This window comes from Camelus bactrianus, chromosome 4 (assembly GCF_048773025.1).
Source record: "Camelus bactrianus isolate YW-2024 breed Bactrian camel chromosome 4, ASM4877302v1, whole genome shotgun sequence".
NCBI classification, from domain to species: Eukaryota; Metazoa; Chordata; class Mammalia; order Artiodactyla; family Camelidae; genus Camelus; species Camelus bactrianus.
The window spans coordinates 67197464-67218566 of NC_133542.1; the positions used below are offsets into that span (position 1 = coordinate 67197464).

The window sequence follows — 21103 nt, forward strand, 5'->3', positions numbered from 1 at the left end:
CCTCCCCCTCCTAACCATACCGGTTTCCAGGTTCCCATTAACAAGCACCTTCACACTGTCCCGAGAGTCCACTCCCTTCTATGCACACCACACTCCCCCTTCTTGTAATCTGACCACCCTCTGCTGGGCAAACTCCTACCAGCTATGGTTCCAGTTTCAACAGGAAGCCTTGGCCACGTCCATCAGAGCCCCTGTAACTGAGTCACTCAGTTCTAAGTCTTCTCTCGCACGCCAGTCTCTTCATAGGGCCGGCTCCTCTCCTGGACTGAATGGGAGACCTCCTCAGCACAGGAGGTGGGCTTTCTGGTTCTGTTCAAGGCCCTGAGCATCCCCTCCCATTCCTGTGTGCTCCTTCTTGGTCAGTGGTTTCACCTTCCCTTCTGCTCGGTCGTCTAAGCTGAAAATCCTGACGTTTTCAACTGCTTATTCTTCCCCAGCACAGAACCTGGTTAACGTTAACGTAGGTGAAGGTGAATGTTTCAAGAAATCCATGTGACCAAGATGAGAGACGTGGTCTTGGCAGTGTCACCAATCCTAAGTGTTTTGTGTGAACCAACGTTCCATGGAAGAATTTCCTCTGCACTCTGCTAACAGCTGGCTTCTTGCTTGAACACTCTTGGTAACATGGGGCTCACTTCTCACCACACCCACTCCACGAAGGCAGCCCAGTTCCTCAAGAGAGGCACACTTTAGCTCAAACTGCCCAACTTGCTTTACTATAACTATCTTTTCCCTTCTGGAACCGCGTACAACAAGTAAATACAACCCTTCAGAATAGCAGAGGGAAAGGTCCGTGATCTCTCCAGCTCTCCCCTTCCCCAGCTTCAACCCATCTTATTTTGAAGTACTTCCAGCTTTTCCGAGTTGCTCAGGCACCACCTTCCAGATGATTTATGTGGAAGGAGTGGTCCCTCCCAGACGATGTCCACCTTATTTCCCTTCATGGAGCCTCCAAGGGCGTGAAGGATGTTCGAAAGCTGAGCAACTGCTGAGGCCATCTACGTGATGTCGGGTCCGCCGAGCCCCTAGCAGCAGTGCCCCGGGAAGCGTGTGACTGGGAGGGCAACCCCTCTGGTTAGAGCACATAATGAAGGCCTCGCCAGGAACAGACGACAGCCTCCAACCAGAACGTGGATGAGGCTCGATGTAAAGAAGCCTGCTTGCAGCAGCACATCCCTGCCCTGCCACCCCACCACCCGAGGGCCTGTCCACCAGCAACTACTCTTCTGCACTTTATCACACAGTTCAGTTATAGTACAGAAAGGTGGTCTGTGGAAACAGACCCAACTGTGCAGCTGGAGGGGAAAAAATAAAATAAAAACAGGCCTCCCAACCCAAGTCACCTGGCCCTGGAGCCAGCTAACAGTTCTTCCAAAGGAGCCAGAAAAGAACAGAATGAGCCTGAAGTCTGGTTTCTTCTTCTTCCCTCAATGGGAGTAGGGGGGAGAGACAGGTTGGTTGTATGTTTTGTTTCAGACTACACAGGATATATCCCAGAAGTCTAGAAGAAAGGTAAGTAGAATGCACCATAAAGAGGAGGGGAAACTGTTGCCAGTTTTGGAAAACAGGCCAGGCAGCAAGTCCAGACTGAACACAAGCCACCACTGGTGAGCGCAGCGCTCTCAGAACAAGGTGGGGGGGGGGGGGGCCTCGGCCACATACGAGCTGTGTAATTTTGGGCAAGTCATTTTGTTCAAGCCTCTATTTCCTCATCTGTAAAATTTCTATATTCCCACAGTTGTGGTGGAGTTCAAATCTCATCCCTAAGAAAGAGCTTCTGTTAGAATGCAATTTCTTCTGTGTGGTTAAAAACTTACTCATTAGGAGCCACAGTGCTTTGCCACAAATCAGCTGGGTGGTTTGGAGAGGTCTCTGGGCTTCAATTTTCTTATCCATGGAGTGGGAACCACTCCTGCATTGCTGTTCTCCGAATGGGGCCATTGGAGCAGGGAACGTGGTGCTGGCCGGGCAAGGGCTCTGCTGGTGGGCCCGGCACGCGCAGGCACCCCTCTCCCTCACGCACTAGCCACCGCTCGGGAACTTACACTACCTGCCTTTAGGAGAAGGGTCCCTCCTCCTGTTCCCCTCCAGGATTACGGCAGGTCGCCAAGGATGATGATGACTTGGGGTTAGGGAGGAGTATCTTCCCCTGAAGATTGTGCGTCCATCCCCACCCCCACCTAACCCGACGTAGAGACCCAGCCAGGACTGACCAGCGGAGGACCCGGCAGAGCTGAGGAAGCCTGCTAGTTCCAGGCTGGCAGCCTCCCCTGAAGCCGAGTCCAGGGGACACTCCTGGCAAGCAGAACAGGCCGCCGCAATCTGCCCCAAACCTGTCTCTGCTCAGCACTTGCACCTGAACCTGGGCTGCCCCCTTCCTTCTACCCAATGAGCCAAAGCCTTCCAGCTTTCCTTCAGAGTCTTGCTCAAATCTTTGAAGACATCCCCAGTCTCAGGCCAGAGAGCATGTACTTAAGCCTTAGCTAACTGAAAACACACACCTCGATTTCTCATTGATGTTCAAATGGAAAAACAAGCTTCAAATACAAAAGCTGCCTCTGTTTATACAACCACATCTCGGTCTCCCAGTCCACCTTCCCAGTTTGTTCATCTTCTCCAAATGCTCTAGAAGAGAATAGCCCTATTTTAGGCCAGGATATCTGGTCTAAAATGACCTCAAGTCACAAGGCCTAGATTCCAGCAAAAGAACCTAGGATTGGCTTGAGCCTGTGAGCTCAAAAGATCCTGTGACAGTCAGGCCGCCGGCTGGTGTCCAGGCCTTGCCTCACCACCCACACGCCGCCTCCCTGCCGCCCACTGCGCCACCTCACCCTCTCTCCAGACTCAGTCCACAGCGCCACATCGCAGGAAAACCCAGAAACAGCTGGGTTTCATTCTCAACTTCCTTAACTCTGGGCCTCAGCTTTCTCTATCTCTAAAATAGGGAGAATACCACCTCCAAGAAGGCTGAGAAGTAAGAATGTCAAGTGCCTGGCACACACAAGACACCCATTTAGGACCTTTCTTCTCTCTATTCTGTTCCTGCTTCTTCAGTCTACTGCTGCCACAGCCCAAAATGACCTAAACTGAGGGTCACTCTTAACTACCATGGACACTTAGCTGATGTTTGAATGCAGATGTTCTTCCAAACCACATAAAAGGATCAAGGTAGAATAAACTGAAACAGAGCAGAGACTGCCTTCTAGGCAGTGCAAAGAGGGTGTCCTCACAGCAGCAGGCTAATCCCATTACCTCCTGGGGGCCGTAAGCAGCCAAAAAGATGACTCAGGCCCACCTAGCTCCAGCTGGGATATGCTAATCTGACTCTAAGCTGCCTGGGCAGATGGTGGCAGTCTCCATGCTACCTATCAGCAGAGGCAGCACAGTTTGCAGAAATAGCAAAGTTTTTCCAAGAAAGGCCCCAAGACCCTCCTTAGAAGGACCAAGTGATTAAAATGTTAACTGATTGGTCAAGACAAAAAGAAAAATGTAAAACAAGGTCTTCCCTCAGCCTTGGTTAACGAGACAAGGATTTTACCAAACAGCCACAGCTGAGGGAGGAATGGGGTCACTTCTGCCACGACATGGCTTACAAAAATATCTCTTGGATTTCAGAAAAGCCTCTTGACTATAATACAAATCTATCTTATTTGCCTTTAAAGGTAACACTCACTCCTTGTCTACACAGTTTTTATAACCTCAGCACATCAGAGGTCACAATCCGTATCCCCACTCAGCTCACCTCCTGCCAGCTGCACACCTTCAGAGGCTCCTGAGGTCCATGCAGACAGTGTGAGCCAGAGACGGACAGTACGACCCTTACCCCTTACTGACTTCAACCATCTCATTTTTCCTTTTGCTGAAAAGCAACTTCCCAACTGTGTCTAGACAGATAAATGGATAGATGGACAAAGAGAAAAGATGGGTAGATGAATGGACAGACAGATACTTTTTTTCCTAAGATTAACCGACAGAATGGAGACCTTATGTGGGGATAAAAAAAATTTTTTTCCCCAAGTGTTGCAGCAGAGAAGCATCTGAGTCAGGAGCCTTCTAAGCATACCACCCGGTCTCTCTCTTTTCTGTGGTTTGTAACTTGCTTTCTACCTGCCAGATACTGGTGAGCTCTGAATGTCAGGTTCTAGGGCTGCCTGTAATCAAATGTGTGTGTATATATATATATATGTATATAAAATATATATATATTTTAACTAATGCACTGGTAGGAAACTTAGAATCAGTAGCTTGATATTCTAAGCTTGGCCTCTTTGAAGTTCTAAGCACAGTTAAATTCCAAAGCAAGTATTATGAACCCCTGGCAGCAGACTGTCCATCAGTTTAACTACCACAGCAGAATCACGAGCATCTTCATGCAGCACAGGTCTGCAGCAACCTCCCACGTCAGCTCTAGCCAAATGTTTGCTTTGTTTCCTGTCTGACCCCCAGATGCAGGAGTCCTCTTCCAAAGCCTGGGGCACCCCAAACCTGTCAACATTAGGGAACCAACACAGCTCCCCACAAGCAGGCCACACATCTGCTTCTCAACTACCTGCCAGCACAGCCTTGCCTCCCCCAACGTGAATTTTGTCACCTCAGCCAACCATGGTTAAGAATAGTCAGCATTTACTGAGTACCTACTGTGTACCAGGTACTAGTCAAAGCACTCTGTGTATTAACTCACTCAATTCCCAGGCCCCAAAGGAATTTGCTGGATGGAGAGAAATACTCTGGCCCAGATTCCCACATGGTTTCTGTTCTCTATTTCTAGCTGTGCTGTAAAGCTTACATAACCTAATTTGCATTATAGAGTTATTTTTAAAAATCTCCAAAGATCACTGCTTCAAGCATCAATGGAAGCTGTTGGCTCTTACCTAAAATAATAATGTGGGAAAGGATATCTATTCTTACAAGTAACTCAACTTCAATTCTTGACTTAGAACAGTCTTTCTGGAAGATGCTATTAGGAAAGGAAGGAACTTACATAACAAGTACCAGCTCTTGTGTTCTGTAAACAGCTGCTAGAGAAACACATCAACACTGATGGTGTGTAGAGAGTTTCCTGGCTCTGCAGGTGATTGTTACCCCCACCCCCCGCCCCTTCCCCCCTTCCAGGCCTCCGAGTTAACACTGAGAAATCTGCAGTCACTGGAGGGCAGAGCCTCAGGTGGTTACAGAGTGAGTCTGAACACAACAGAACCTTTCTTGTTGCGGAGGACTTCAGAGGGACCGGCCCCACCCTGGCACCGGCACCAGGGAGGCGCTGGCACGTGCTGAACAGGACTTACAGAAAGACCGTTCACAGAGCAGGTGGTTTTCAGCTTTAACTGCTCTTAATGCCCCTGACTTTTAGGGCTCTAGATTGTTAGAAATGTGACTGTGTGTGGTGGGGTATCCCTAGTTCCCCCCTCTCACTCACTAATGAAGATGTACCTCCACTGCCATTATTAATGAAATCCAAGGAACAGGGAAGTTATAATGAATGAATGATTATAAGGGTAAAATTCCCCTCATTGATCATCAAAAAATAAGGTGTTTAACCACTCCTGCTCTTTGCTGTACTATATAAACTGGGGTATTTGTTACTCATTTCATTCAGTTCACTTACTTGAGCAGAGGTCCATGAATATAAGCCAGAGTTTGTTTTGGGCTCTCAAAACTGCCAGGGAAATATATAAAATGAGTGAATTTCCAAATGCTGTCCATCTCAGTGATGGCAGAGGACCCATATTATTACATAATTTATAAATAAACTATTAAACTAAGCTAATTATCTTTTGACATTGCTAATACATTTGTCTCCCAACCTAGGAAATTTACATTAGGCCCAATGCCACCAACAAGGAGACTCTCCCCGGCCTGTTTCACTTGCGTCCAGAGAAGAACCTGGCACTTAAAGGGCGCTCGGCTGTTCGATCAGGACTGGGATGTACCTGGCACTAGTCAGCTAGACCTCACACAACCTTTGATAGATGCCAAAGCCACATTCAACGCACATACAGATTCTGTATGGGAAAAAGCCGTTTCAGCAACCTTCAAAGTTAATAATAAAAAGAAAACTGCTACTTAGAGGCATATGAAACAAAATTCATTTTAATCTGTGTGTGTGTGTGTCTGTGTGTCTGTGTGTCTGTGTGGATCAAATACAACCTTAGCACAGAACATCTAACATACGAAATGCACTTATGGGACACACTAAACAAAGCAAATCCTTATTAAAATATTTGGCCTAACCCTCGTATCTTTTACATGAACTCCATGATGGTTGAATCAGGTGGGAAATAAGTCATCTACCTAACCTGGAAAAGACAGACAAATTGCCTTACGTCTGTTTGGTCTCTGCAGACTGGGTATTTACCATTCTGACTCTTGCCAAAACTGGTTCTGCAAATACTTAGCTTAACTCAATTACATATTTTTCCATAGTTACCTTAATATTTTGGTTTTTTTCATTTTCTATTGCTTTTTTTTTTTATGGCTTCTTGCTGCTGTTGTATTAGGACATACAACACAGATCAGAGATATTCATTTCTCAAAGAAGTTTCTCTCCTTGAGAAATTGGCACTTTGATCCCCAGCTTAGGTAACAGCTACATAAATGGACCCACCGGCACCGTTACCAATCTTGCTGCTTATGAAATTCCAGCACTTTGGCCAAAAGAGTGCCCTGACGTGAAAATCCTCTTGGGTGAACACTTCCCACCACCAAATTCTTTTATTTAAACAGATACGTGTGTGTAATTCACATGTGTCATAAGTTTTTGCACATACACACACTTAACTCAGCAAAAGTGAAATGTCTCAAGTAGAAAGTAATTACAAGGGTATTAAAACAAATGCTGAAAATAACTATTTTACATATAGATCATAAAAATTTTTTAAAGTAACACGACATAAGTCCTAGGAGATCAAATACATCATATATGATTGTCATATATGCATGTTGTGTTCATTGAGTTTTAATTTTCTTTAATCAGAAAATAAAAGAGCTTACCTTTGTATACCGAGACCACAGCTTACAGTCACTATATCTCAGCCTACTTTATACAAGTGATATGGCTACGAAGGTCCGAGGAGAACGAGAATAAAGTGAGATAAACGTGCTGAAAACTGCTTAAAAGTATTAACCTGAAATACACAGAGGGTCCAACACCAGTTTTAAAAATACATTAACGAGGTATTCCCAGCTCTTCAATTAATAACGGTGACTGATTCATGATTTTCAAACATTCACCCAAAATTTAACAAAAGAAGAAAAACAGAATCTATCAGTGGTTTGTTCCCCAGGTCAACAATTTGCAAGAGACTACAGACGACTGCAGGACTGCTCGCTTCACCGCACGTGCGCTGCATCTAGTCAGCGTGAGGTATGTTGGGAACCTGCTGGACCAATTACCTTGCAGAAGAGATGGGGTGCTCCCGCAGCCGGAAGGAACACGGGCTGCGGGCCACATCCCTGGCTGGGTGCCAGCCCCCATGCAAAGAATATGGCTTCAGGGAGGACCCCTATCTCTGAGGAATTATAATAGCACTAACTGATGCAGTCAGGAATGCAACTATTCAATTTATGTGCTAAAAAAGGTAAAAAACTGCCAGAAGATAGCACAGCTCACACACTAAGTTCTACACTGGTCTGTAAACTCCCTGACAAGAGACTATGCTAGGAGGGGTTAAGTACAGATATTGCTAGGTTTCCAAAGGAAAAGTTTTAAAACAGACACCGTGGCTTTGAGTAAAGTATTGCTCTTCTTTAAAATGCTCAGTCACTGCTTTCCAAAAGAAGGTGTCAGAGTGCTGTGTCTGAAAGCTGGAAAGCCTCGGGGGGTCACATTGCTCTTAAGACCACGACATAGAAATTGCCATTCAAGCCAGACAACCTGATGGTTCTAGAAGTCAGAGAAGAAATCTTGAGGGCCCAAGTGAATAATAAATGGTGCGACGCTCAGAGGCTGGCAATAGGGGCTGTCAATGAAAAAACCACCTACAGTGGAGAAAAGAGCAGAGAAGCAAAACTCTGTTAATTTCAGAGAATTTGGTGAAGCCAAAAGCTTCATTTATATTTCTCTGCCCTTTCAGCTGTAAGTGGAATTTTCATTACAAAATGGAGGGGTGGGAAAGGCAAAGGGGGGAGGGGGACACTTAATTCATTACAAAATTTAAACAGTTCAACTTGCATGGTTACCACTTCTAACAAAGGACTGACAGCTCAATTATTTTAAGTAAAGCAGAGAAATGTAAAAGTTTGCAGCAACTGGGCAGGTTTACAACATGGTTAGTAACTTCCAACAAACAACAAAATTAAAAAGAAAAAAAAAAGACTTGGTAGAAACCATTTGAAATGACTGCCATCATGTTGGAAAACAGCACAGCTCCCTTGTCGCCATTATAGAGGGGTTGAGTTACGACACTGAGTCAGCTACTTCAGAAGAATTTTCTAAAGAGAAATCTCCAGAGAGATTCCAACTTGGAATGCAAATTTGACAATTTCAAGTAACAGTGCAGCTGCAGCTGCCAGTTAATAGTATTCCAAAAACATAGAGGGCTGTTGTAAATATTTAATTAATAAAAACTGGGCACTACCAGCCATGCTTTTTCTTCTCAGTGATGGCTCTGTTTCATCCATAGGTCAGCAAAACGAGTCAATGAGACATGAAAACTCCCAGCTGAGGTGGGGCCCTCTATGTACGTCTAGCCACTAATGCACAGAATGAGAATGGTAAGTTCACAGCTACTTCCAGCAAGTGATGAGGTTTTATTAAAGTATCACCCACCACTAATAAAGACAAAAGGTCAAGGAGCAGAAGTAACAAACAAGCCATCGTGCAAAATACATGTATCTGAGAAGTAACACTAACATTTGTTTTAAATTGCCCATTTCGTCCTCATTTGGTGGTCCCACAGAAGTCTGGTACAGTTTGCTGTGTTTTGTGAAGCCCATTCTCAACGATGGGCACTGTTCAGCTCCAAAAAACAGAATTGAAAAAAGAAGAGGAAAGCTAATTCATACTAAAAATGGACGTTTTTGAGACACAGCAACTTATAAATATCGACCTGGGACCGCACTGCTGCCTTCATGGGGGTGAGTACCTTAATGAAACCATTACCTTCTAGTAACATCATCGGCTTTCCAAACAAGGTGAGAATGCACGTGGGACTTAGGTCTGCACCCTTCACAGAACAGCACAATGTTACCGACTGATCATTTTTCACCAGCTTCATCAGGTGTCTTAAAAATAAATGCTGACCCATGGCTGAAACCTGTCACTTTTCACAGCAGCACTCAACAAGAACTGGGACAATCGAAGAGCAAGTTTTTATGGGGACCCTGTTGCTGCTTTAGATTCTGATGTAATTGAAGAGGATAAGAGACCCTTCAATGAATCCCAGAAAAATCACTAATCTTCTGTCTACATGAAAAAAGCCAGGGAGTGAACACAGTATCTTACAGAGTGAAGAAGGCCACAAGAACAAGAGAGGGTGATTGATTGATTAATTTATTATTATTTTTTTTAAACTTGGAAATTCGGAAACTAAAATAATCACATTCCTCCTTCCCCATCTCTGGGTAGTGCCATCATTTGAATAAGCAATGCTCGGACAACAGAATATACCTTTATCACGGGGATACCCTCAGATAGCAGGAGTGCAAAGGGCTTACAAAGGAAGTAGACTGGCTCAGACTAACAATCGCCTTTGCTTTGTTTTAGCAGTTTGCTTACAAATGAATGGGTTTCTAGGGCTAAGTTATTATTAGTTTTCAATTCTTTATAATTTGATACCAAAACATATCAAAAATAATAAGCTAAAACAATATTCAAACCCATATTTTATTGGCTTTAATTATACACTTCAATATTTACAAAGTTAAGGTTTAAATGAAAAGTGTCTATTGTATTAAAAAAAATAACTACAGCCCGAATTAAAGTGCCCTGGGGCAGATACATATCAATCAGCTTAGCATCAGTGACTGCATCAGGAACCAGGCAGTACTCTGTGTTACAACAAAGCAGTTTATTTGTGATCAGTGTTTGACTCTATACATCCTTCACAAATTTAATATTACATAATCTGATACTCCTCATAAACTCTGAACTGCTAGATTTATTTTCTTAGAACAGAAGGGCTGGTATAAGTTATTTTCCGGAAATGAGGTACCGTTTCACAGAACTAGTTTCTTTTTTTTTGTTTGTTTTCAAGTTTTAGAGAACTAAATTTGCATTTGTTAAAATCAAAAAGTAGGAAAGATGTTCTTTACAAATAACTTTGATCAAGTATGTGTTCAAAGAAAGCAGGATAAAAAGGCTTTTTCTCTAACATTCTTATGTACTGTATTGTTGTTCAATTGGAATTAGCTTCTGTCATTTGCTAAAAGAATGAGTAGTGGGGAACAGGATATGTTGGGAATTTCATAACGGGTAACAGAACCATTCTCTTGGGTAAACCTACAGAGAAAAGAAACGGAGAGGACTCCAAATAAGTTTAATAATCCAATAAAAATTTTCAGGTTAAAAAAAAAATCTTACAGTTAACCTTTTCCAGATTAGTCAGTCAACATGTACCATTTTGGAAGAGGCCCACAAACTATGAAATTACTCTTAGTATTCTGATAATATTTTCCACAAAAAATTAAAAATTCAGATGGCTACATCATAGGAAGAATGATATTCAGAAAGCAGTTTCATTTGAATGAGCTGCCTTGAATTCTAAAGCTCAAAAGCAATGCCATTGATTAAAATTCTCAAGTGACTCTCAGTTTGGCACATCACATATTACTGGAGAAACAGGGATTGTCAAGATTCATAGCACAGCTTTCCCTGCAGGCCTCAACTTCCCAGAAAGACAGCTCCAACTGGAGTGGGGACCAGCTGTCTATCTTAATGGCTATCACCAATATTGGCATGGCAAATCTGGAAAGATTAATCACTTTCTTGATTTTGTAATTAATGAGTTCTTGTGGCCTCACAAACTTCTGCACACTCGAGCAAGATTTGAAATCTGCTTCTTATTTCTGTTCTAATGTTTAACCTATGGAGAAATCACAAAGCAGCAACAGCAGGTATTCGAGAGCACCAGATGATCAGAGGGAAATTACCCCACATGCAACAGCTTTACAAAGGCCAAAAGACATATTTACCTTACAGCCAAAATAAAGCATCGTTTTAGTAGGTTGGCATCACAGTAACATTTAAAAACCAAATCTTTTATGTGAAAAATGGGGGCATTAAATTTCACCAGCTTTGGAAGTCAGTTATATGGCACATGGAAGAGAGGAGAGCCTTCTGAAGAGGGGGCTCAGAGGCCACAGGGTGAAAGTATGTTAGAGGAAAGGGAGGAAAAAAGAGAGAACACTTTAAAAGACTGACGAAAATCCTGACTGTAGCTTCAAGACTAAATATACGAGTGTTTTAAAGGGAAAAATTAAGCTCTAGCAAACCTGTACTAAAGAACATGGGACTTAAACTGTGTCTAAAAGAAAGACACAGACTTACGGACCTGCCCTAGGAGGCAGATGCTCTGGTGCTCACACAAGACATATTGCGATGAGTCTAGTAAGTCAAAATGTATTTGGATAAACTGACCAGACTTAATTCACAGTAAGGATGAGGCAGGCGGTCAGGATATCCAGAAGTTCAGTGAATGATAAAAACAAATGGCCAAATCAAACAGAGCTACAGAGTTTGAATTTAGAGGAAATTCTAAGTGATCGATAGCATATTCTTGAATGAGTCCCCAGGTCCTAACCACCCCATTATCTAAGAATATGCGGACCCAACCTGAGTGTCCAGAGGAGACAGTCAGGTAAGCATGCAACTCTGGACTCTGCCTCAGAGAACAAGCAACCGAAATGTTTGACCCTTACAGCTCTCCACATCTTTCCAGGACCTAAACTGTCTATTTTAATGGGGAAAGTGGTCAAACTGTTCACTTTCTACAATTATGAAATCAGATGAAGCTTCAATTTATCAGTGTTTTAAAGACCCATAATTTTCATCCAAACAAAAATGGAAACGCAGATGCATGAAGAGGAACAGCATGATAACAGCCCTGAGGCTCGTGTGAAGGACCAAAGCCACAGGCAGCAGGACAGCCAAGGTCTTCCCTCCCAAGCGCGTGCGCACCCGGCCCGGGTCGCACTGCTGCGCAGACATTCCCGTGCGCACAGGCTCGCTCACGCTCACACGCTCTCACATACGCACACACACTTGCTCTCTGTTTTCTCTCAATGACAAACGTCCTGCAGGTGGCTGATTCTATAACATGTAGCACTCGGGTTTGGAAAAATGTCTGAGAGAGCATATCACTGACTCCAAACCTACTGCCTCCATTGCACATAAACCTCATTCAAAAGTTACCCAAAGGGCCACGGGGTTCACTTCTGCATTTGCCTTTGTTTTTCACTTTTGGAAAGAGAGAAGATATTCCTATGATTTTCTTGCACATATTAGAGACTTTCTGCAGTAAGCACCTGAGTGACACTGCTGGTGACACCCCCCTAGGAGCTGTTTACTCCAACTCTAAAGCAAAATTTATGAAAAAGGATGATAGCTACAAATCTGAAGTTAGCATTTCCTATCCCTAACTCAAACCACCCACAGTGCACACAGGGTCAAACTAGAATCTTAAATGCAGCTATGTAACTGGCAGCAGCCAAGCTAGAAACAGGGTATGGCCCTTCAGTAGCCTTTGAATGGAGTGTAAGTTGGCTGTAAGAAGAACTACTTAAAATATTTAATTTCAATATGGTCAGAAACAGGCAATTAGAACAAGCAGTCCTTCAGTCAGGCAAAGCAGAGAGAAGAGCAACTCCAACCAAACCAAGAACCACAAGGTTGTGGCATTTTCAAAGGGAAATTAAGTTGGGTCACTAGAATGAACAGGTCTGAGATCCTCCAATTCACTTAAAGAAACCCTAGATGCAAACTGTGCTTTGGACTGCTCCGACAGAGTTGCTACGAGAAGAAATCAGTAAGATGGTGTACATACCATAGGCAGGGGCTGCTGTGCTGTAGCCATAGGGTGTCCCATAGCCTAGTGCAAAGAAGAAGAATGCAGATCAGTTCTGGGCAGAGGGCAGTCAGCACTGGCCCAGTTCACAAGCACCCCCTTGCCCGCACCTTGGGCCCTGAGGACTTCATCCAGATTTTGGCTGAATGAGAACCCTTCCCAGAATGGCCCCAGTCTACTGATCCCTCCATGCCTGTGTTAAGTGGAGGCTTTCTGCCATGGCCTCCCAGGCGCTGCTGACCTACCAGAACAGCCTGTTTCTTTCTCACTACACTTATCACACTATTATAATTATCACCTCCTTGTCTGTGTTCCCCACTAGAATGGCAGAGACCCAAGACTTAGACATCTTTGCATCACCTGAATCTAGCAGAATGTCTAGCATATAGTAACCACTCATTAAATATAATTTTTTAAACAAAATACTTAGAACCACTCAAATTACCAATTTCTCAAAGTTGGAAAACAGAACTTTCCAAGTCTCTTTTTAAAAAAGCAGTGGCCCAGCAAGCTGGAGCCTTAACTGCCACTGCAGACAGCACACGGGCCGAGCTGTGACTCAAGGGGCAAGGACCACGTCTCCTTGACATTAGAATCCCAGGCCCCAGCACAGGGTCTCTCAGTGTCGGCAAAACTGACATTAGATCTGGTGCCTATGAGAAAGGCTCATATGGTCAATAAAACAAGTACACAGAACCCAGAAGCTTTTGAACCACGTGGTTCTGGCACTAGTTTCTCACACTTCCTTAGACGCATAACTTAGGAGCTGCCACTTTCATCTGTAAGACAGAGACAATTCCAAGCTGCCTGACAGTGTTGTCGGGATTAGAAATACTACGTTAATAGAAATGACAATCTCTAATCTTTCAGTAAAATGACTTTAAAAAATATAAATACTAAATCACTTGGGTAAATCTGTAGGAAAAACTGGTTTCTAAAATAGAACAAGGGCATAAAATCTACGTGGGCTCTTCACACGGCGCCCAAACAAAATCAAGCTTGTTTACTTTCCAGTCCCTTCTTCTATCACTTCTGCTGCTAGGGGCTTCTTCCCCCAACCCCGTTCTCTAACTGACCAACTGCAACTCACTGTCTAGACACCACGTCTTCTGTAAAGTCCCCCAGTTCTGCTCTTCACCCCTCCGCCCACCCTGCGTTAGCCTGCATCATCACACAGTGCTCACTCAAGCGTCTGTTCCTACCCCACGTGACCTCAAGCATTCGCCGGGGCAGACTCTTGGTCTCAGTCATCTTTGAATGCCCAGTTCCAAATCTCTTGTTTGAGATAAAACACTCAACTGTATGTTGAATAAGTAAACAGCTCTTACTGACTGAAAACATTTTCTAAGATACCAATTTTTTTCACTTTTTAGTCTATACTTCAGTCATTTAAATCTGTGGGTAGTACAACTTAAGTCTTTAGTGCTCCCTAAATCATATTTCAAGAGGGAACAAGGCAGCTGAAATAAGCAGTAGGAAAAGTATCAGAGGCCAAAAGAGAAACTAATGTCTAAAAAAGAAATACCAAATATCATCAAATTTATTCCAGGAAAAGGCAGCTTGCTTGCTAAGCCTACAGTTTCAAGTGTTTCACCAAAACATCCTTAAAGAGATGAAACTACACCTACTAAGTTGGCCACTAATCAGGCCACTGGGGTTCTAATCCTGACTTCACCTCCCACTAGCAAGATGACTTTGAGTCACACCTGCCTGCCATTTAACCCCTCTGAGCCTCACCGTCTTCTGCAGTAATTGAGTTGGCAGACAAACATAATTAAGTGATACATGTAAAAGTACTTACCACAGTCCCTGCTGCATGAAATACACTCTGCAAATGGCATATAACCTGCTCATAATCTAAACTGACCGACTCTGAATCCTCACCAGGAGAGAAGAGAATTTCCTTTTTAAAAAGTTTCAGGAGACAGGCCTTTCCCAGAGGTCAGTGTGATGACATGAGAGAGAAGCTACTACAGAGCAAAAAGTCAAACGTCAGGGTTCCTCTCACCATCACCGCCACTAGCCGATGCGATGGCCACTGACCACCAAGCGCAAGGGAAACATTCAAGGCCCAGCAGCCAGACACAACTGGACAAGCACATCATCAAAGGAAGAGAGTTCACCTCAGTAACCTGCCTGCTACTGTTTAATGGAAGCTGCTTCCTCTAATAAGACATTAAATAAGGCAAAGAATATTAAATTTCCCTAGAAACAGTGTCTTCATTTTGGACACATAAACTGTATCATACTGGAAGTAACCTCCCCTCCCTCTGTCCCCCTACCGCTCATCTTTCAGCATTCTGTCTCCTTAAAACCATCCAATCTACTTCCTCCGGCTAAAGATCCTAGCAGACACACTTGAAACCTCACGCTTTTTCATTCTCCACATTAAACACATCAGTTTTGCTTCTGAAGTTTTCCTTTCACCTGTTCACTTCTCACCACCCATCTACTTCTCTACAGCCACTGGAGATCCCGCCACTGCATTTTGTCTGGGCTGGGTTTACAAAAACCTTGTAATTTATCTTGTCATGCCGACTTCTGTCCCTGCAATCTATTCACCACACTATAGAGAGGGATCTACACAAATAGGGACTGATTTTGTCACTTCTCATAGAATCCTGCACAATTTCCCACTGCACTGAAGTTCTAAGACCAAAATCCAAACCGTGGCCTCCAGGACTGGGACTGAGCACCCAGCTTTAGCTCAAATCACCCTGCACTCCTCCCCGCCCCACTCCACACACACACACACACACACACACACACACACACAGTGCTCTCTACACTACGGACATACTGTCCTTCCTCTGATTCTCCGAATGAGCCACGCTCCCCACCACCAGCACCACAGGGCTCCGACATGCTCTTCCCTCTGAGTGCAACACTCTTCCATCCCGACCTTCTCTGAGTTAACTCCTGTTCATTCCTTAAAGCTCAGCTCTTGTCCGGCCTTCAGGGAAGCCTTCCAGTCCCCAACACTAGACTAGACCAGGTTTCTCAGCTACGTTCTCTCATGGCATCATGCCCTTCGCCTCTGTCACATGACCTCAGTCTATAATTTTGAGTATTCATCAGTATGTCTCACCTTTAGACCACACACCACAGGAGAATAAAACCCACGTCTGGTGTGTCGAAGCAGGCACACAGTATTTGAATGACCAAGTATATTCTTTATATGACACATCTTTGAGCGGTGCCCCTACTGGAATCAACCTCTAGAAGCTTACTTCCAAAGCCACATCATCCACAGAACTTCCCAAACAGCCTATTCTAATTCTTTCTAGAAAAAACCCACAATTTAACTGAACTTCTAAAAGCGTTACACAAAACTAATGACAGGGTAAGACCCGGTCCTTATGACAATTTCATCTTACCAATTACAAGCAGTTTACTTGTCAAGTTCAAAGTTCCACACTGTCAGCATCACAGGGAACTGGACTGTAACAAGACAGCAGTGCAGCCTCAGCCGAACAGCGTGAGGCTCAGAGAGAAGCAGAGACGGCACCCTTCCCAGCCCCTCAGCCACGTGGGGCACCGGAGGGAGCATCAGCGCTGCAGCCGGAGATGCCGGTGCTCACAGCCCTGCTCCTCCATCTCCATGACGTCTCACACCGAGCTATCTGCCTTCCCTCCCTAGACTTTAGTTGCCTCACCTGGGAAATGGAGATAATTTCTACTTCAGGAAACACCATGAAGATTAAAAATAATTCAGTAAAATCATTTATATGAAAGTATCTGATGTATACTAAGCTCTGGATAAGTAAGTTCCCCCTTTTCTCTTTTGTACTTCTATAGCCTTTGGTGATTCTCAAACATGAGTTAAAGAAATGTCAACGTTGTCAGGCTTTACCCCCATCAAACTGCCTCTTATCAGTCATTTTTACCACCTGTTAAACCCAACCTGTCATCTCTGACCCCACTAAATACACCTGCTCAGATGTCCAAATTCCCTAATCTGTGGAGTATCTTTTAACTTCCTCATTGTCAAAATATGTCCCTTCAACCAAGTGTAACACTCCTTATTCGTCACCTCCCTCCTGAAAGCCCCTAGTCACTCAGCAGATTCCAGGAGAAAACCTATGACATTTTGTAGACTTTCTTCTTTTGAATTTCTGTGCACACTCATCTTACAGCCGTATTATGTGTCCAGAAACCCTGTATAACCCTGGAAAATACAGGAGAAGCTGATCTCCAAACTCCGGCCCAGAAGAGAAGGCAGGCGTCTCACAGAGCGTACTATACCTGGAGCTATGTAGCCCGGAGCCGCTGTGGCCCCAACAAAAGCTCCTCTTGTCAGAGTTCCTCTCCCTCTGCCCCGAACAGCTTGGACTGCTGCGGACACAGCTGTATTCACAACACCCTTTGCCTGTTAAAAGTAACACATTTCATTACTGAGAGAAATAAGATCATCTCATCAATTCTGTAACGTACAACGTCTGTGAGAAACCTGAGCCTGTACATGAGACAAGCAGTCTACGACCTTGAATCTTCAGTTTATCATCTGCAAAGTGAAAGTGATGTCTACCTTACAGAGTTGTTCTGGAGAATATGCTGGCACGCAGAAGTAGGCAAATAAATTCTTTTCACTTGAGGGTTACCCAGGAAGAGTTTATTTTCTACGCACAAATTTCAGCAGTCAAATGACATACATCCAAAGTCATTTTAGGCCTGACTAAATTAGACACTTGATACCTAGGTTCAAAATCCACTGAATTCTCCATTGATAGACAAAAAATACAACAAACCACCTAGAATTAGCTGTGAACCCAAGTGGGTAAAAAAACAAAAAAAAGGAACTAAGACAGGAAGACCAAAGATGCAAGATGAGATGCAAGTTCCTGCTCTAAGCAGCCGAGACCTCAGGAAGGTCACGTGACTCCTCTGAGCCTGCTGCTGCTGCTGCTGCTGCGTGTGTGCATGCGTGCGTGCGCGCGCGCGCGCCCACCTCAATCACCTCTAACGTCCCTTCTTGCTCTGAAATGCCACGGGACTCTAGTGAAGTCACTACTCTCTATGAGAGCCTCCCCACTAATTGTACAATGAGGATTATGACACCCTCTTTATTTTCCTTACTTTACAGCAGAAAGAGCAACTAAGAGGAGAGATAGAAAACTCTCAAAAGTAGAACAGATAAGGAGCAACAGTATACAGGGCTGCTAAAACACTCCTTTCCAAAAGTGAAATTTCAAGAAAATAAAAGAATATCTAATGTCAAATTAAATATTGTATTTATTTTTTAATATAAAGATATAACCAAAACTCAAGCTCAGTAAACTCAAGAAACTATTAATATTCCCTGCTATAACCAAGCTGCAGGGGAAGGAGGTGCAAAGCCTCAAAATCATTACATGATGAAGTCAGCCTACACAGTCAGAGCGCACACACATTATCACTCACACAGAAACTGGCATCTCTCCTCCGAGGACAGCCCCCACTGCTAGGGCGACCGGACACAAGGCAGTCTCAAGGTCGGCTGGATCATGCACAGAGCACAGCCATTTTAATTTTGGGCTGAAAAAAATCCAACCCACGCATCCAAAATAGACTGCTTCTTGGCTGTCAAGCACATTGAACATGTGAGTTTTATAGCTTCTAGTATGGAAAATTTCTAAAAATGAGTGAACTTTATGCAAACATCTTTTTTTTTTAAACACAGCTTAGTCAAATGTAGTCAGGAAGCAACAATCTGGCGGCAGAGTGACTCCACACAAATCAAGCTCGTGTCTCCTAGAACCAAACCGAACTATCTAGTCAGTATCAGCACAGAGGCTTTTTAAACACTGAAGTTAACTGACCAAGATACAAGATGCAGCCCATGAGAAAAACACACCAAAACAAACAAGGTAGCAATTATCTTTCTACTCATTTAGAATATATTCTAGATTTTAGGAAACGAAAGCCCATTTATCCTCTCTCTACATGTATACCACTGCAATTTAAATGCTTTCTTTGTATTTCATCTCAGTAAGTTAGTTTTCCTTGTTTATATTTTGAATCCTAGACTATATGCAGTGTTTATTAAAGTAAATACAAGAAGTTTAAATGAACACAAAACAAATTTCTAAGGCAGATATAACATGCAGTAGGAGAATGCCCATGGTCTTTGGAAGGAGAAGAACGAGGTTTTCAAGGGAAACTTTACCATCAGTTAGCTATGTTACTACATGCAGTAACTTACTGTGCTCAGGTCTCGTTCTTTCATCTGTAAAATGAGATCTATTCTGTCCTCTTATAATGGACTTTGCATGTGTAAAAGAAACAAACTTTAACACAGAATCTTAAATAATCTAAGCTTCCTTCCATTAGTATAAACATTTTTACTGGACTTGTTGCTGTCCCACAAGACCCTCAGACTCACTGCAGCAGTACTCGAGGGAGGGACTGTGTCTTATACTTCCTTACGTATCTCTTCTCTCCTCACAATCGTGCATATGGTATATATCTAGAAAATATTTCTGAATACATCAACGAATGGGTGGAAGAATCTGTTATTCGAAAGCATGTAATTAGGAGGCTACCTTTTCTACTACAATCTTGGGCCTTCAGCTCTGACATTCCCAGTATCAGTAATGAACAGAAGCAGCACAGGGTCAAGTTCTACTGTACCGCCCTCAAAGGAAAACCCAAAATAAATAATGCAAAAGGACAAAGCTGGAAAGGAAGTGGGAGAGCATCTGCAGCCTCTGATGAGAGTAAGTCCCAAATACTCTTGGCAGCTTCCGTAAACTAAGCAAGTGCTAATGTCTCATTAAAATCCCAGCCCTTCGATGCTCTACCTCGTCACCAGTGACCTAAAGCCCCCAAATAATGCTAGTAGTCTCTTTTTAATATATAATTTGCCTAGAAAGACCACAAAACAGGGAACCACTAATCATATTTCTATTATTCATGATCTAACCTAAAGAAAAGGCTGTCAACTCCAAGAAAGAGAAGCAACTTCAGAAAAAGCTGAAGTGGCACAAAGACAGGATGTCTTTCAAAGGTTTAATGCTTAACTCATACCTGAGGGATAATCTTCTTTTTCTTATTATTTGCTGCATTGGGTCCAGAAAACAGCTTCTCCAGGGCAGCTAAAGCTGCACTTGCCTTTGCCACTTTCTTATTTGGACCTGCACCTCTGAACTTCTGTCCATCTACTTCTACCTAAAATCAAGAACAACACTCTGCGATTATCCCATGCAATTCCTCTATGACATTTTAATTTAAATGTATCATAACACAGAAAACACCAAAAGTCACAAAGTGCCACAAGAACTGACTCAGTCTACAACTTTTTTACATATAAGCTCAGGATATCCTCTGTCTTTGAGGGGAAGGTGAGGTTGGCTCGCATCTAGGTACACACCTCCATCACAAAGCGTTTGTCATGGCTTCCACCGGTCTCCGAGATGAGTTCGTACTTAAGACCTCTTCTTTTTTCATTGAGCTCCATTACAGGATTTTTGCCACTTGCTGTGAGGATAGGGCCCTGAGTTCTTACCTAAAAGGAGGTTCAATCAAGTAAGATTTTAGAGTATTAAATTTCTTATTAATACAATTATACTGTGTCTCTGCTGAAAAAGAAGCTCAAAAGTTGTATTTTAAAGCATTTAGGAGCTAGGACACATGATCACTTCTATATACGAATGACAAAGTATCTGTAGTATGGAAACTCTACAAGCAGTAAACACCACAGTCAGGCATCTGGCCAGCCTGCCTTTGAAGCAGAGCTGCCTCAACAGATCAGAATTCAAGAGCAGGATGGCCCTGCCATCACGTGGCACTCCAGGGTCTGATCTGGGTGCTCACAGTCTAAGAACAACACTCTAAACAACCAGCAATGTAGACAGAATAGCTGAGATTCTCACGACTTCTGAGCTTTCACTGGTTTTCATCTTTAGTAGGAAGAAATAATCCCAATTTGGGAGATGCAAAGAAAGCGTTCCTACACACCTCTCAGTCTCTCTCAAGAGATTTAAGGGCACCTATGATAAAAACAGTAGGCTCTGAATTCTGAAATTTAAAAATAATAAAAGCAGTCACTCCCTGTGTAGCAGGACGACATTACAATCACTGTAAAACAATGTATATTACAGAGCAGATGTATGCTATGGAAACAG

At 43.4% G+C, this 21103-nt stretch overlaps 1 protein-coding gene across 5 annotated transcripts in view; it reads right to left on the bottom strand.

Annotated features, from left to right (window-relative positions):
- Nucleotides 1-6074: 6074 nt before the first annotated feature.
- The window catches only part of STRBP (spermatid perinuclear RNA binding protein), a 112429-nt gene continuing 97400 nt past the window's right edge, over nucleotides 6075-21103 (bottom strand). For 2 of the 5 annotated variants that reach the window (XM_074362183.1, XM_074362186.1), the window contains 5 exons: nucleotides 20350-20484; nucleotides 20007-20147; nucleotides 17247-17370; nucleotides 12981-13025; nucleotides 9810-10438 (listed from right to left, as the gene is read on the bottom strand). In XM_074362183.1, the coding sequence (XP_074218284.1) occupies nucleotides 10362-10438; nucleotides 12981-13025; nucleotides 17247-17370; nucleotides 20007-20147; nucleotides 20350-20484 (522 nt within the window). In that variant the 3' untranslated portion in view covers nucleotides 9810-10361. Of the gene's footprint in view, nucleotides 7125-9809; nucleotides 10439-12980; nucleotides 13026-17246; nucleotides 17371-20006; nucleotides 20148-20349; nucleotides 20485-21103 lie in introns of those variants that run through there. The other 3 variants (XR_012506542.1, XM_074362184.1, XM_074362185.1) reach the window with 3 other exon arrangements.